Source organism: Geospiza fortis, unplaced genomic scaffold (assembly GCF_000277835.1).
Source record: "Geospiza fortis unplaced genomic scaffold, GeoFor_1.0 scaffold353, whole genome shotgun sequence".
Lineage (NCBI taxonomy): Eukaryota > Metazoa > Chordata > Aves > Passeriformes > Thraupidae > Geospiza > Geospiza fortis.
In genome coordinates, this window is record NW_005054473.1 from 303,182 (window position 1) to 316,804 (window position 13,623).

The 13,623-nt window shown below is 54.8% G+C and overlaps 2 protein-coding genes across 2 annotated transcripts in view; one reads left to right on the top strand and one right to left on the bottom strand.

Annotated features, from left to right (window-relative positions):
* Window positions 1–3,623: 3,623 nt before the first annotated feature.
* On the top strand, window positions 3,624–6,673 carry HTR6 (5-hydroxytryptamine receptor 6). Its single transcript, XM_005428153.1, has 3 exons — window positions 3,624–4,347; window positions 5,861–6,019; window positions 6,280–6,673. The coding sequence occupies exons 1-3, from the start codon at window positions 3,625–3,627 to the stop codon at window positions 6,670–6,672; spliced, it is 1,275 nt and encodes a 424-aa protein (XP_005428210.1). The 5' UTR covers window position 3,624; the 3' UTR covers window position 6,673.
* Window positions 6,674–9,387: 2,714 nt separating this feature from the next.
* TMCO4 (transmembrane and coiled-coil domains 4) overlaps window positions 9,388–13,623 on the bottom strand; it is a 35,326-nt gene continuing 31,090 nt past the window's right edge. Inside the window, exon 13 of the mRNA XM_031062921.1 lies at window positions 9,388–10,102. Within this exon, the coding sequence (XP_030918781.1) occupies window positions 9,770–10,102 (333 nt within the window). The 3' untranslated portion in view covers window positions 9,388–9,769. The remainder of the gene's footprint in view (window positions 10,103–13,623) is intronic.

A 13,623-nucleotide genomic window follows, 5' to 3' on the forward strand; every position in this document is an offset into this window, starting at 1 on the left:
GAGGGGCCAGAGGCTGTGCTGGGCCAGCAGAGAGCTCTGACTGCCCCTCACTGAGCTCAGCTCTCATCACTGCCTCTCTCTGAGCTCAGCTCTCACTGTCCCTTTATTGAGTTCAGCTCTGACTGCCTCTCTTTGAGCTCAGCTCTCATTGCCCTCCTCCTTGAGGCTCAGGGGACTCTGCACAGGTTGGGAGAGCAGGTCTGTGCTTTGGGAAGTGGGAGAGGGTTTGTATTAGGCAGGAATTGCCACAGCAGAGGGGCTGGGCTGACCAGGGAGGGTCTGGCAGGGCTAGAGGGGCTCTGGGTGTTACCTTAATGTTTTTAGGTTGTGAAGTGTCTTCCCAAGGAAGGGAGCTTTACCTGAGAGCCAGGCAAAGGTGGAGAAACCTGTGGTGGTCACTGAGCACCATCACGGGGCCCCTTTGCTGGTGTACAGAGGAAACAAGCTGGATTCAGCAGGGGGCTGTTCCCCTCCAGGAGCTGCAGTTCAAGGTGTTTGGAGCAGGACATCTCCACCTCCATTCCACACAAGCTGAGCCCCAGCAGAGGCAAGCAGTGAGGGCTGCTGTGCAGATGAAACCATAAATCGAGGTAGTCAGCCAGGCTCTGCCCAAATTCAAACCCAGGGAGCCATCCCAGATACAGCCTGGAAGGACATCTCGAGAGGGCACTGCAGGGTTGGAGGTTTCTGTGCTCAGCCCTGGACTGCTGGAGACTCACTGAAGTCTCTCAGCTCCCAGTTTGACTCTCCCTGTCTCACCCTTTTTTTTTTTTTTTTTTCCATGTTGACACTTGGGTGGCTGTTGACAACCTGGGTTTGCTTTCCCTGCTAGTGGTACTGGAGAGCAGAGCTGGTCCTGGAGTCCATGATCTCTGCACATGTGTCCAGAAATGCAGCACAGGGAGAGAGCACAGGCAGGCCAGGACAGCTGCCAGAACAGAGAAGCTTTGCAGGGACAATGGTAGGATTTGGTCTTCATTTTAAGGCAGGTCTTTTTAAACACATTTTGTTTCAATCAGTTCAGATTTGCTGCCCCAGCGAACACATCCAAACCACATGTACAAAACCTCCCATGTGTGGAGGATGTGCTGTGGATGTTGGGAAGAGGCTACTCAGAGCAGCTGTGGCTGCCCCTGGACCCCTGGCAGTGCCCAAGGCCAGGCTGGGTGAGGCTTGGAGCAGCCTGGGACAGTGGAAGGTGTCCCTGCCATGGCAGGAGTTGGGAATGGAATGAGCTTTAAGAACCCTCCACACCCAAACCATTCCAGAACTCCATGCTTCTGATCCAGTCTCCCCCTCAGAAGCAAAAGCTCTGGAGTCAGTCTGGGATGTTCCTGGTGTGCAGCAGGGCTGAGAAGGAAGGCTGGCTCTGCACGGGGACATCACTTCCTCCCTGTGCATCCAGCTGGGATAAATCTGAGCTGCTGCTTTCCCTCACCCTGCCTGGGGAGGCTGCTCAGGGTGGGCTCGGGGTGGGGTTTCTCTGTGCTCCCAGCACAGATGGGAGGTGAGGCTTTCCTGGGGCAAAGGCTTTTCTAAGGAAGCCTCCTGCTGCAAACAGAGCCTCGCACGTGGTGCTGCCCTGGGGCTGCTGCCAGCACGCTGTGACACCGAGGTGGCCCGGGAGGTTTGGCTGGGAGCATCCAGGGAGAGGGTCCTGGGCACAGCCTGTCCTGGCACAAGTGGCAGCAGCTGTTTCCCAGGGGCAGCCTGACCCAGAGATCCTGGGGAATAACTGTGTGTGCTTGGGCTGGGTCCCTGCCTTCCACCTCCTGTGCCTTGCTCACAGATGGTTTCCAGGCCTGGAATGCCCATGCAGGCACTGGGAAAAGCACAACAAATGTGTTGGAAAGGTGGCTGGAAAAGCAGGACGTGGTAAAGAGGCTGATTTCTGTCCCGGGGTGGGCGGCTGGGGGTGTGGTGTGCACAGCTGGCTCTCACCCACACATCTGCAGCACAACTGCCCAGGGAGGCGTGCCAAGGAAAGCTTTAGTGGGCACTTGGGGAGGGCAGGGCCTGGCCCTGGGAGCACAGGGTGGGTGCCAGGAGCACACCCTCAGCTCTGGTCTGTGCTGGAGCCACTGCCCTCAGTCCCAGTCTCCCCCAGCAGAAATCACAGCCATTGGTTGGGAAATCCCCACCTTTGGGCAACTGGGTAATTAAAAAACCCTGAGCAGTCCCTGCCCAGCACCCTGAGGTGTTTGCCCTGAGTGTGAAGGTGGCAGCACAGAATTCCCAGCAGCACACAGACTCAGAAGGGTTTTCTCAGCTGGCTCCTCTCTGTTGTTGCTGTGGGGCCATCCAGGACTGCCCCTCAGGCAGGGAGCTGGGCTGCCCCAAGCCAGTCCAAATAACCCAGGAGCAGAGGGGCCAGGCTCTGCCTTGTCTCTGCTCCTCCATCCCTGGCTGCAGATTGCTGCAATATCTGCCAGCAAGTCCTCTGGCTGCTGCCTGAAGGCTGTTGTGGGCAGCTGTTTGTTGCTTTTTCATTTGATTTTGCAAAATTTTGCTTTTTATCACTCAGTGTGGAGGGTGGAGCCTGGAACTCGAGCTGCCAGCCGGGTTTGGCCACTGACCTGCTGGCCCAGGTGCCTGCAGCCAGGGCTCCAGCGCTGGCACAGATGGCAGGGATGGCAGAGCACGGGGCTGTCTCTTTAAGGCAGAAACGGGAACTCTCTGGCTGCCACTTTGTGGAGTTTAGCCCAGATCCCTGTTTTCATTAGCGCTTCCATTTCATCTCCTCCTCTCCCCCCCAGCCCCACCTCCTCGATCGGCATTTCTGCATCCTTTGTGTGCATCCACAGCAGCAGGTGAAAGTCGGGCAGGCACCTGCACACACCCACTCCCACCCCTCCCCGTGGGCTGGACGCTCCTCTGCCGCGGCAGAGATCCCTTCCACACTCCGGATCTTCCTCCTCCCGGGCGGGCTCGGCTGGGAGCATCCCGGTCCTCCTCGCCCGAGGCTGCTCTGCCGCTCCTGACGGCTCCGGCTGCAGCAGCGGAGGAGCTCTGGGACCCCGGGGACAGAGCTCTGCAGGGAGCCCAGCTCAGCTGGGGGGCTGCAGCTGAGCCTCCGGGGGCCGCAGCATCCCCAGCATCTGGAGCATCCTGGAGTCCAGAGCATCCTCAGCGTCCAGGGTACCCTGGGTACAGAGCAGCCCTGGCATCTGGGATATCCTGGGATGCAGAGCATCCCCAGCATCTGAAGTGCAGAGCATCCAGAGCATCTCGGTGTTGTATTCCTTGGTCTGGTGCATCCAGAGCATCAGGGTATCCAGAGCATCCTGCCATCCCTGGCATCTTGGGAACCTTGCCTTCCAGCTCATCCCCAGCGTCCAGAAGCAGCATCCAGGGACACCCCAGAGCAGGGGGATTTACAGGAACTGCTGTGAGTAATGGGGAGGGAACCTTGGTCCTGCTGATCGGCTCCTGGGAATGTCACCCTGCCCTGAGTGCCAGTGAGGAGAGACAGTGGGGGAAGAGAGGGAGAGGAGGAGGAGAGAAGGGAGGACGGACACACAGCAGAGAGATGATCCTCCTTGCCCAGCCCCGGTGATGATCACGTAGCACGGGCCACGCTGGAGACGGTGCCCAGCCCAGAGCCAGCCCTGCCCCCAGCTCCTCATGGAGGGGGACCTGGGGGCCCCCAATGCCAGCGTGCTGGGGGAGCACTCCCTGCTCGTGGGCAGCAGCTGGGTGGCCGCCTTCCTCTGCTTCATCATCCTGCTGACCACGGCGGGCAACTTCCTCCTCATCCTCCTCATCGTCACCCAGCGCTCCCTCCGCAACACCTCCAACTACTTCCTGGTGTCCCTGTTCATGTCGGACCTGATGGTGGGGCTGGTGGTGATGCCCCCGGCCATGCTCAACCAGCTCTACGGCCGCTGGGTGCTGCGGGGGGACTTCTGCTCCCTCTGGGCCTCCTTCGACGTCATGTGCTGCAGCGCCTCCATCCTCAACCTGTGCCTCATCAGCCTGGACCGCTACCTGCTCATCACGTCCCCGCTGCGGTACAAGCTGCGCATGACGTCCTGCAGGGCGCTGGCGCTCGTCCTGGCCGCCTGGACCTTGGCCGCGCTGGCCTCCTTCCTGCCCATCAAGATGGGGTGGCACGAGCTGGAGTTCCAGGTGCGGCCCCTGAACGTCACGGGCCGGGGGGACGAGGAGCAGTGCCGGCTGCTGGTCAGCCTGCCCTACGCCCTGGTGGCCTCCTGCCTCACCTTCTTCCTGCCCTCCGCCGCCATCTCCTTCACCTACTGCCGCATCCTGCTGGCGGCGCGCAAGCAGGCCGTGCAGGTGGCCTCCCTGGCCTCCAACGTGGCCACCGCTGACGAGGCCATGCCACAGGTAAGGAGCACACAGGGAGGTTGTTCTGGCAGACAGTTTGGGTGCCTGGGCTGTTTCTGCCTCCTGGATGGCCTCAGGGCTGGTGCCAGCTTTGACAACTGCAGGGAGGGAGATTTTGGGCAACATCCACCTCCCTGACATCCTCTGAGGTGCCCCGTGCCTTGTCCCAGCAATGGAGAGCTCTGAGGCTGCTCATGAGCACAGAAACAGTGTGAGGAGAAGCAGAGAAATAAATAAGATTCAGGCAAAATGCTCAGCAGTGCAAAATAAACGCAGTTTCCCCCTCTCTTGGCTGGCGTCATCCCCAAGGGGTTTAATCTTATCTGACTTTCCACTCATAAATCTTGGCCATGGTGGGTGTGAGACATACGGGGGAGAAGGATTCTAACTAATAGCAAATGCCAGATTCCCGAGAGCACCTTATTTTGAACAGAAGCTTCTATTTTTGTTACCTGCTCTATAACAGGAGCTGCCAAAGCCCTCGTGTGCTCACTGGTGGAACCGGAGTGTGTGGGTTTTATAACAAAAACGTGGCTGCACTTGTTTGTATTTCTCCAGGAGAAGGTAATTGCCACTAAATCTAACAGCTTTAATTCCCTGTAATAGGCTTTATTGACCTCATATCCTACAGGGAAAAGGCAAACTTAATTGCCTTTAAATACCTTGATTGAGTTTATTCTCTCCAAGAGCAGAGCCAGGACTCCGGCCAGCATTCCCACACTTGATAAGCTGCACTAGACGGTCAAAAGGAAAAGGGGAATTAAAGAATAAACACACAATATCATAAAGTGTTTATTTCCTCGCCAGATGCCAGGTTTTTGGACTCTACAGGGTCAGGGGATGTTCAGGGCTTTGCTGTGCCATGCAAGAGCAGCATCCATCCCCCTGTCATTCAGCTGAGGCCCAAAAGGTTCCTTGAAGACCCAAACTGGCTGAGGAACAAGGCGTCAGCCAGGGAACCCTCAGATTCATCTTTTAACCTTTTCCATCTTCATCTAATTTTAGAGATTTTTTTTTCTCTTTTTGGGCTGGAAGCTGAGTTGCAACAGGGTATCATTTAATTACAGGGGAGGGCTGAGATAATCACTTAATTTTAGATTGCAGGAGGGGACCAAGGGCTGGGTTATGGTGTTTGGAGGCTGAAATGTTTCATGTCCTCCTTTTAAAACCATAATTAGTTTGCTGCTGTAATCAGCAGCTGGAGCTGCCTGTTTAGGGCAGGCTTTATCCTCACATGGATTGAGCTGGGTTTTTCTCTAAAGAGCAGCCTAATGACAAACACGTTATTTTACAGTAAATTAAATCATACCCTCAGTGTTGAGGGTTTCTATTGCTTCCCTTTCCTAATTTGTGCTTCAGGGCTCGCAGTGTGTGCCCAGCTCCTGCCCCTCGGAGAAGGGAACTACTGGCAGGGCTTTTGCAGGATCTGGAGCACCAAAAGCCACTTTTCTTGAGCAGAGGGCAGTGCTGATGCCAGGGAGAGCTGCCCACCACTGCCTGTCTCTGGCTGCAGGTCCCACGCGCCCCGAGCCAGCCCCTGGCCAGCAGCGAGAGCAGGAGGTTCACCAACAAGCACAGCAAGAAGGCTCTGAAGGCCAGCCTGACCCTGGGCATCCTCCTGGGCATGTTCTTCGTGGCCTGGCTGCCCTTCTTTGTCACCAATGTAGCTCAGGTAAGAGCCTGTGGGGGCTTGATGTTGGGTTTCCAGAAGTTTTCCCTTTGGAATCCAGCTGGGTTCAATTGGAGGCACTGGAAAGTCTTGCTGGACCTCCAGGACCAAGGATGCAATTCCCCAGGGAGCAACAGCAAGGAAAAAGCCCTTCAAAAGGGATTTGAAGGTTTCCTTTGAAAGGGGAATGTTGGTGTGGCTGGAAAACCCCTCTGGGTTGGGGCTGAGGTGGGAGGCTGCTGATCCCTGCTGTGTCCCCCCAGGCAGTGTGCGACTGCGTCCCGGCTGGATTCTTCGATGTGCTCACCTGGCTGGGCTACTGCAACAGCACCATGAACCCCATCATCTACCCGCTCTTCATGAGGGACTTCAAGAGGGCCATGGGCAAATTCCTGCCCTGCTGCCGGCGCTCGGCGGAGCCCCGGCCCAGCGCCATCTCCCTGTCCATGAGGAATTCCAACAGCGGGCCCCGTGCCGCCACCTCCCTCAAGAACGTGCTCACCCTGCAGGCTGAGACCGACTCCATGGACTCCGGGGCACCGGGCAGTGAGCCCAGGCTGCTCCCGGTGCCGCGGAGCCCCGGCGCTCGCCCCGTCGGCCTCTGGGACACGGAGCCCCCGGGCACGGAGCTGCAGCTCGGCACCCCCGTGGCCTGAGCGGGCACACACAGCTCTGTGTGCTAGGAAGGATCCCCAGGGCCCAACACAAACCCTCTGGGAGCTGATTTGCCACAAGCCATCTCCCCAGATCCCTGTTCCGGCACACGGTGCAGCTCATGGAGGGGACGGTGGCCTCGGGCACTATCACAGGGAGGATCAAACCCTGCAAAGCCAGGTGTGGCTGCTGAATTAACCTGCTTTGTTTCTTCTCTCTCTTTCATCCCTCCCGTGCTCACCATCACCATCCTCTAACCTTTCCTGTGGCCTTTCCATCTCTGGTTGAGTCTGAACCTCGGATTCCAGACTCTGTGTCTCCCTAACCTCAAGCCAAGGCTTGGCTTTGCACACACAGAGCTCAGCAGATCTCCTCCAAATGCACTGAGGGGAGTGGTGGAAAAACATCCTGTGGCTCATGGGCAAGAGGTCTGGAGCTGCTTCAGCTGGAACACTGAGGTTTGGGGCTGCTTCAGCCCATGAACATCACATCTTCCTGGAGCTGGGGCTGGATCTCCTCCCTGGAGCTGTGGCTGTCTCAGGTTGCTGTCACACAGTGCACTCCAGCTCAGTGGTTTGTCACACAGAGCTGCACTGTGGGGGCTGAGCTTGGTGCAGAATGTCCAACACTGATTTCTGGCTGTTCAGTGGGGGTGTGGGGTGCGACTCAGGGTGGCTCCATGCGTGTCTCACAGTAGTAATGGGATCAGCTCCTCCCACAGGCTCCATCCCACAGCTGCCCACTCCTGGCACAGGACCATCTCCCTTCCCTCTGACAATCCATCACATCCTCGATGATGCAGTTAGAAAATACACTTCCCCCCCCGCCTTCAGATAAGAATCTAAAGGAAAATTATATTTTAAATTACAATGCCAGCCCCCTCCCCAGAGCCATAAGCAGAGGGAACAGTGAGTAAATGTGACAAGTGGGCACTTCAAAAAATCAATAAAAGAAATTATTTTAGTCAATTCTTTCTCAAGTGCCTTTGGGCTGGCAGTTGGCTGCTGTGCCCTCCCTGGACCCTTCACTTCAAGCCTTCTGCCTAATTCCAAGACTGTTCTCCTGGAACTCCCTGACACCCCAATGGACACAGAGCACCCCTGCATACAGGATGCTGGAAGAAGCCAGGCCACTTTCAGTTTTCTTTCCATGTTGCCCACGGATGTTCCAGAACTGAACTGGAGTTTGTACGACCAACCCAGCATTTCTTTGCCACAGATCCCTTGGGAGCCAGGGATGAGTGACCAGGACACGCCGAGGGCCGAGCACAGGCTCAAACCTCAAACTGTTCAATGCATTTTGCCACAGATGGAGCTTGGGGCTGGTGTTGAGCACCCAGATCAAGATGTGCATCTTCCCACAATGGCTTTATATAAATACAAGCTTGGACTACAACCCAAGTTAAAAAGGAGCAGAAAAAGGTACTGTGGAGTCTGGAAGTTTGTTAGGTACCAAATCAGCCTTGGGAGATGGACAGAGAGAGAGGGAGAGTCACCTCTTCAAGCCAAATGTTCAAAAGCAATAATTCCTTCCTGTCTCATGCAGGCAGTTCTGTGTAATTAGGTGTTTGCTTGTGGACAAAGCCTCGGATGAGCAGAGGAATCCCATCCCAGCCCTACAACCAACAGCACCACCAGCAGCTGGCTGAACAGCCCCATCCCAGTGGGATCCCACAGCCAGTCCCTCCTGTCTCTGCAGCAAGGCACCCCTCCAGGGCAGAGCTGGGCAGGTCTGAGCCCCCTGGGATGCTGAATTTAGGGACAGGAATTGCCAGGCACTGCATCCAAACCATGGTGCTTTGCTGGGTCACAGCATCACCCCCAAACCCAGCCGAGTCTGACTCCACGAGGAATGATCTGCAGGTAAGGTTTGCAGGAAGCTGGGAATGGGAGGGGGATTAACATGGCTGTTGGGTCAGTGGGGAGAAGCCTGTGTAAACCAAAACTGGAAGGTAAAATCCCAGTATTTTCCCTCTCATGAGTCAACTGGACCCCCCAGATGGAGGTAGGAGAGTTTGAGCCCTCCCTTGTGGCAAAGCATAAAACCCCAGAGGGGGTTACCCTCCTACCACACTCCTGCCTGATGCACTTTCCTGGGCTCAGCAGCAAAACTGGTCAGAAAAGGGGCTCTTGTGGAAGATGTGGATCATTTCCACAAGGCTCTGGAGCTGTGCTGGCAGGGAATGTAGGGCCTGGTCCTTCCCTCTGCTCTGAGACTGGGGATGAAGAGAGTGGAGCAAACTCACTTTTATGGAAGGAGGCAGAAATCAAACAGATCCATGTTTATCCCGTGCCAAGTATTGGTTTTGTTCTAAGCCATTTAAAAATATGTCTGGATGGAGCTTTTAAGGCTGGATATGTCTGTGGGACACAGAAGGAAAGTCTCAGTGGGTTGCTGGCTTGGAGAACCCAGGATTTTCGTAAACTGTCCAAAACCCCCTTGGTTTTCCTGCTGCTTTCCCCCAGGGTCCCAAACATGTTTCTAACAGGAACAGGGCCTCCAACACCCACCAACCTCAGCCTGGAGACAGGGAAACCATCTTGGAGATGGGAAAGTGCCTGAGCCCTGGCAGCAAACCTGCAGCAGGCAGGGAAGGAAGCCTGGCAGCCCCAGCCTTTCCCCTCCTGGTCAGCAGAGCTGGAGAGCAGATCCAGATCTGTCCAGAGTGGGGCAGGTAGAGCCTGGAACACCCCTGAGATCCTCAAACGAAACTCATCTCTTGTGGAAAAATGGTTTTAATTTCCTAATAATGAACCCTTCTCTGTGAAATGTTTAAAATCCCCTCAGAGCCACCTGCTTCCCCCAGTCACAGCAGGGACACGGTGCCGAGGGGTGCAGCTGCTTCCTGCAAGGATTTGGATGGGATCTGTCTCGGATTCCTTGGAGCAGTGCAGACTCCGGCAGGAATGTGCCCTGTCCCGCCTCGGGGAGGTGCCGTGGGCGGCTGCTCCAAGCCTTTGATCCGGGCCCGTGCCAGTGCCACGCTTTTCTCCGGAGGGGCTGGAAACCGCAGCTGCAGCTCCGCCAGCTCCATCCTCTGGGAATCCAGCGGCACGGATGTGCTGACAGCGGTTTTTGTGCTGGCTGAGCAGCTCTGCCCTAATTTGCTCCCTTCCCCACTGCCTGGTCCTTGCTGTCTGTGCTGTGTGAGCAGTCTGGGCAGGGAGGAAAGGGTTCTCCCAGGGCAGAGCTGGAGGAATTCTGTCGGTGAGCACAGCCAGCTGGGAGAGCTTCACTCCCAGCCTCAGCCTCCTCTTTCCTGGTGTTTTCCTCTCCCCGAGCCTCACTACCAGCTGCCCGCTGGGATTTCCTGGCTTGAGGGGAAAAAAGACTGCCACTGCCCCTCTCTTCCAGCTGGCATTCCTTGGTTTTAATGCCCACGGCTTTTAGGATCGTGTCCATCTGCTTCATGTAGTCCAGGTGACCATTTACCTGCAGGGAACAAGGATCCTGTGAGGGGGAACCCACAGGAACCCAGCTCAGCCAAGCCCTTCATCCCAACAGCCACCACCACCGAGAGACTTGGGTTTGGCTCTGACAGATGGAAAGAATGAGACTGGAAAAATCATAGAATCATGGAATTGTTAAGGTTGGAAAAGGTGTTTATGGTCATCAAGTCCATCATGCTGAGGCCACCACTAACCCATGTCCTGAAGTGCCACATTCACATGTTTTTTGAACGTTTCCAGGAGTGGTGGAATCACCACTGGTTAAGTGTCCATCGACCAGCCTGAAGTGGCTGCAGTGTTTGGGGCACTCTGGTGCTGGATGACTTTTCCTCTGAGAGGTTTAAAAGCCTGGGCCTGGCTGAGTTCCAGCCCCCAAATCCTGGGTGCCAGGAGGGTAAAGGAGGAGCTCTGCTGTGGGGAGACACCCAGGCAGGAGAGTTGTCTTAGTTCAGTTGCCTGCTCTTGCAAAAGGTGTCCTCCAGGTGCCTCAGCTCCCTTGTAAAAGCCAAGATTATCTTATTTAAATTAAGGCAGAGTCATTAAACCTCCCACAACTCCCAAGCTGAGATTCTCAGCTGGGAGCTGCACTGATCCATCCTGCCCTGTATAAAACTGGGAGCCCAGGAGTTACGGGTTCATATACCAATTAAAGGTCAACAGTATGTGTAAAAACCCAGACAGTTTTATTGTAAAATGAATTCCACAACAAGATAACCCCTCCTGAGATGGATGTTGGAAAGTTCCCTTCCAGTCAGGGCACAGGAGGAGAGGAAATCTCCTCTGCACGTGATTGTTCTTGATGCTAAAGGCCACATGGCTGGAGAGGCTGAAATTCCTTCCCCATTCCAGGTGTCCCTAGTGCTTGATGTACCAACAGCATCCCCAGATACTTCAGCCTCTCTGGAAAATCCAATTTTTAGCAGTTTAAACCTTCCTTACCCAGCCAGAGATCTGTCTTGGCCTTTTATTTTTCCAAGCCTTGCTGGTAATTAGGGAATTTCCACAGCAGGGAATACCCATAACCTCAGTCCCAGGATTCCTGCTTCTCAGACACAGGGATGACACCCCTAGGAAGGGATGATGATGGTAAGAGCTTTTCACAGAGCTCTGTAAAGACCCCAGCCCTGGACCCTCTGCTCATCTCCTGCTTGCTCCTGCCTGGTGCCAGAGCAATCCTTCAGCTGCCCCTGGATCCCTGGCAGTGTCCAAGGCCAGGTTGGATGGGGCTTGGAGCAACCTGGGATCGTGGAAGCTGTCCCTGCCATGGCAGGGGTGGCACTGGATGGGGTTTAAGGGCCCTCCCAACACAAACCACTGTGGGATTCAGGGCTGTGCCAGCACCAGGGTTCCCAGCACACCTGTCCCAAAGCTAAAGACAACCTTTTCCCCACAGATCCAACCTCCTGAGCTGTTTGTGTGAAGCAGCTTTGGAGGGGCACATTTGGCTGCACTGAGGGCTTGGAGCAAACGGAAGGATTTAATCAGGACATCAGGAATACAAATATGTGACTTGAATCTGTCCAGATGGCTCAATGGGCTCTGGATGTTTTGAACAGATTAGTTAATTAAAATAATTAACCATGGAAGGGCTGGGAGCTGTGGACATTGTACCCTGGAGAAGTACAACCCTTTTACTTCTCACTCAGGGGGGCTGTAGGAAGGAATGAGCATGGCCTTGGGCAAAGTGGGCAGAGACAGGAAGGAATTGGGAGTTACTGGGAGCAGGGGCTGAAGGCTCTTGGTTTGCTGCACTCAGAACCTCTCCAGTCACACCATCTGCCTGCCCTGCCTTGGGAATGATCAGCCTGCTGTTACTGAGTCATTAGTCAGAGAGAACAAATTTCCTCCGCCACCCTAAGGACTGATTTTCATTACTCCTCAGTATCCAGCAGCTTCCACTAAAACAACAGGGAATTCCTCTTCCCTGAGCACCAGGATCCCTGAGAGATGCTGGGTATGAGCTATTCTGAGGAGCTCATGCAGCTGAAAGAAAAGCTGAGACCTCGTGAGAGTCCGTTCCTCTTGCAGCTCTGCTCAATCTCTTCCAAGGAAACTCACTGCTGTCTCTAGGATAGCAGAGGAGAGGATTCCATAAAGCTGGACCAGAGCAGCCCCTGGGAAGTGTAAGAGGAGAGAGAACTCTTCTCTGCTGCACTGAGCCACCAGCAAAAGAGCAGCAAACAAACTGCCTTGCCTCTTTAAAGCCATCCTGGTGGGAAACCCCAGCAATTCCAGCTCACTAAAGCCTGTTTTCATCTTCAGTCTGAAAGCCTGAATTCCTCTGCTGGGCAGGTGGTGCTGGAGATGGGAGGGGAACACCTACAACATTGTCAATAAAAACTTTAAAGGCAAATATAGAACTATATTTGTATTTGTCAGAACAAAGTGCAGGGGGAATTTAGGACAAAAGGAAGTGTGCTTGGCACCAGAGCAAATACATTTTTGCTTGTTTTAAGGAAAGCAGTGGGGTGGATTTATTGGGATTCTTTAGGTGACTTGCCCCAGACATATTTGGTTGACTGATCCCAGTCAACCACTTGACTTTATGGTTGCTTTGACTCACCGGGAGCCACGAGCCAGCTCAGCAGAGCTGCAGGACTCCAGTGCCATGCTGGGGATCTCCAGAGGACAAAGCTGATGGCTTTGTCCAAGGGGATCCATCAGCCAGTCAGCTCAGCATGTTTGGAAAGGTTTTCAAGCCCAAATACATCCACAAGTATCAAAAAAGTCCCTGAGAACAATCAGTTGTGACAGTTAAACTGCCAGGGCAGTGCTGCTGTTGGATACAGAGGATTAAGAATCCTGGTTTCTCTCTGGTTTCTGCCAGGAACCCGGCGTGTCCTGGAGTGGGTGCTGCCAAGGGAAGGGCAGGGGAAGGGCAAGGAGAAAGGAGACATTGCCCAGAATGCCAAGTGAAGGGCAGAGGAAGGACAAGAGGAAAGGAGACATTGCCCACGATCCTGGCACCCCACTGACTCAGGCACAGGCAGGACTCAGTCACAACACTGATATCACAACACTGGTATCACAACACTGATATCACAGCACTGATGTCACAACAATGACGTCACAGGGACAAGCTCAGTGCAGCAAGATAACACTTCATTGCTCACTCCAGAGTCAAGAACTTTCAGATCCCATCCAGTGTCCTTCAATAAAAGCTCCTCCACCCATCCCAAGCAGCCAACACAGGAGTGCACCTGACTCCAAATGCTCTGCAGGGCTATGGAACTGCTGGAGCTCAGCTGAGTGTCCCTCACCCCCCTGCTCCCTGTGGACAGGGCAGCTCAGCTGGGCCTTCCTCCTGCTCCCCCTCACCAAACCCCCCAAGGATTCACAGGGAATCACTGTGGAGGCAAGTAGTGTGCTGGGGAATGCACAGGTCACTCACACACCTGAGAATTTCACTGCTTTGATGTGTTTTAAGCCCACCAAGTCCACAGAGCAACTTTATTCCCCCAGAGCAAAAAATCCCCTGAAGTTCAAACATCTCTGCAGAGCTTG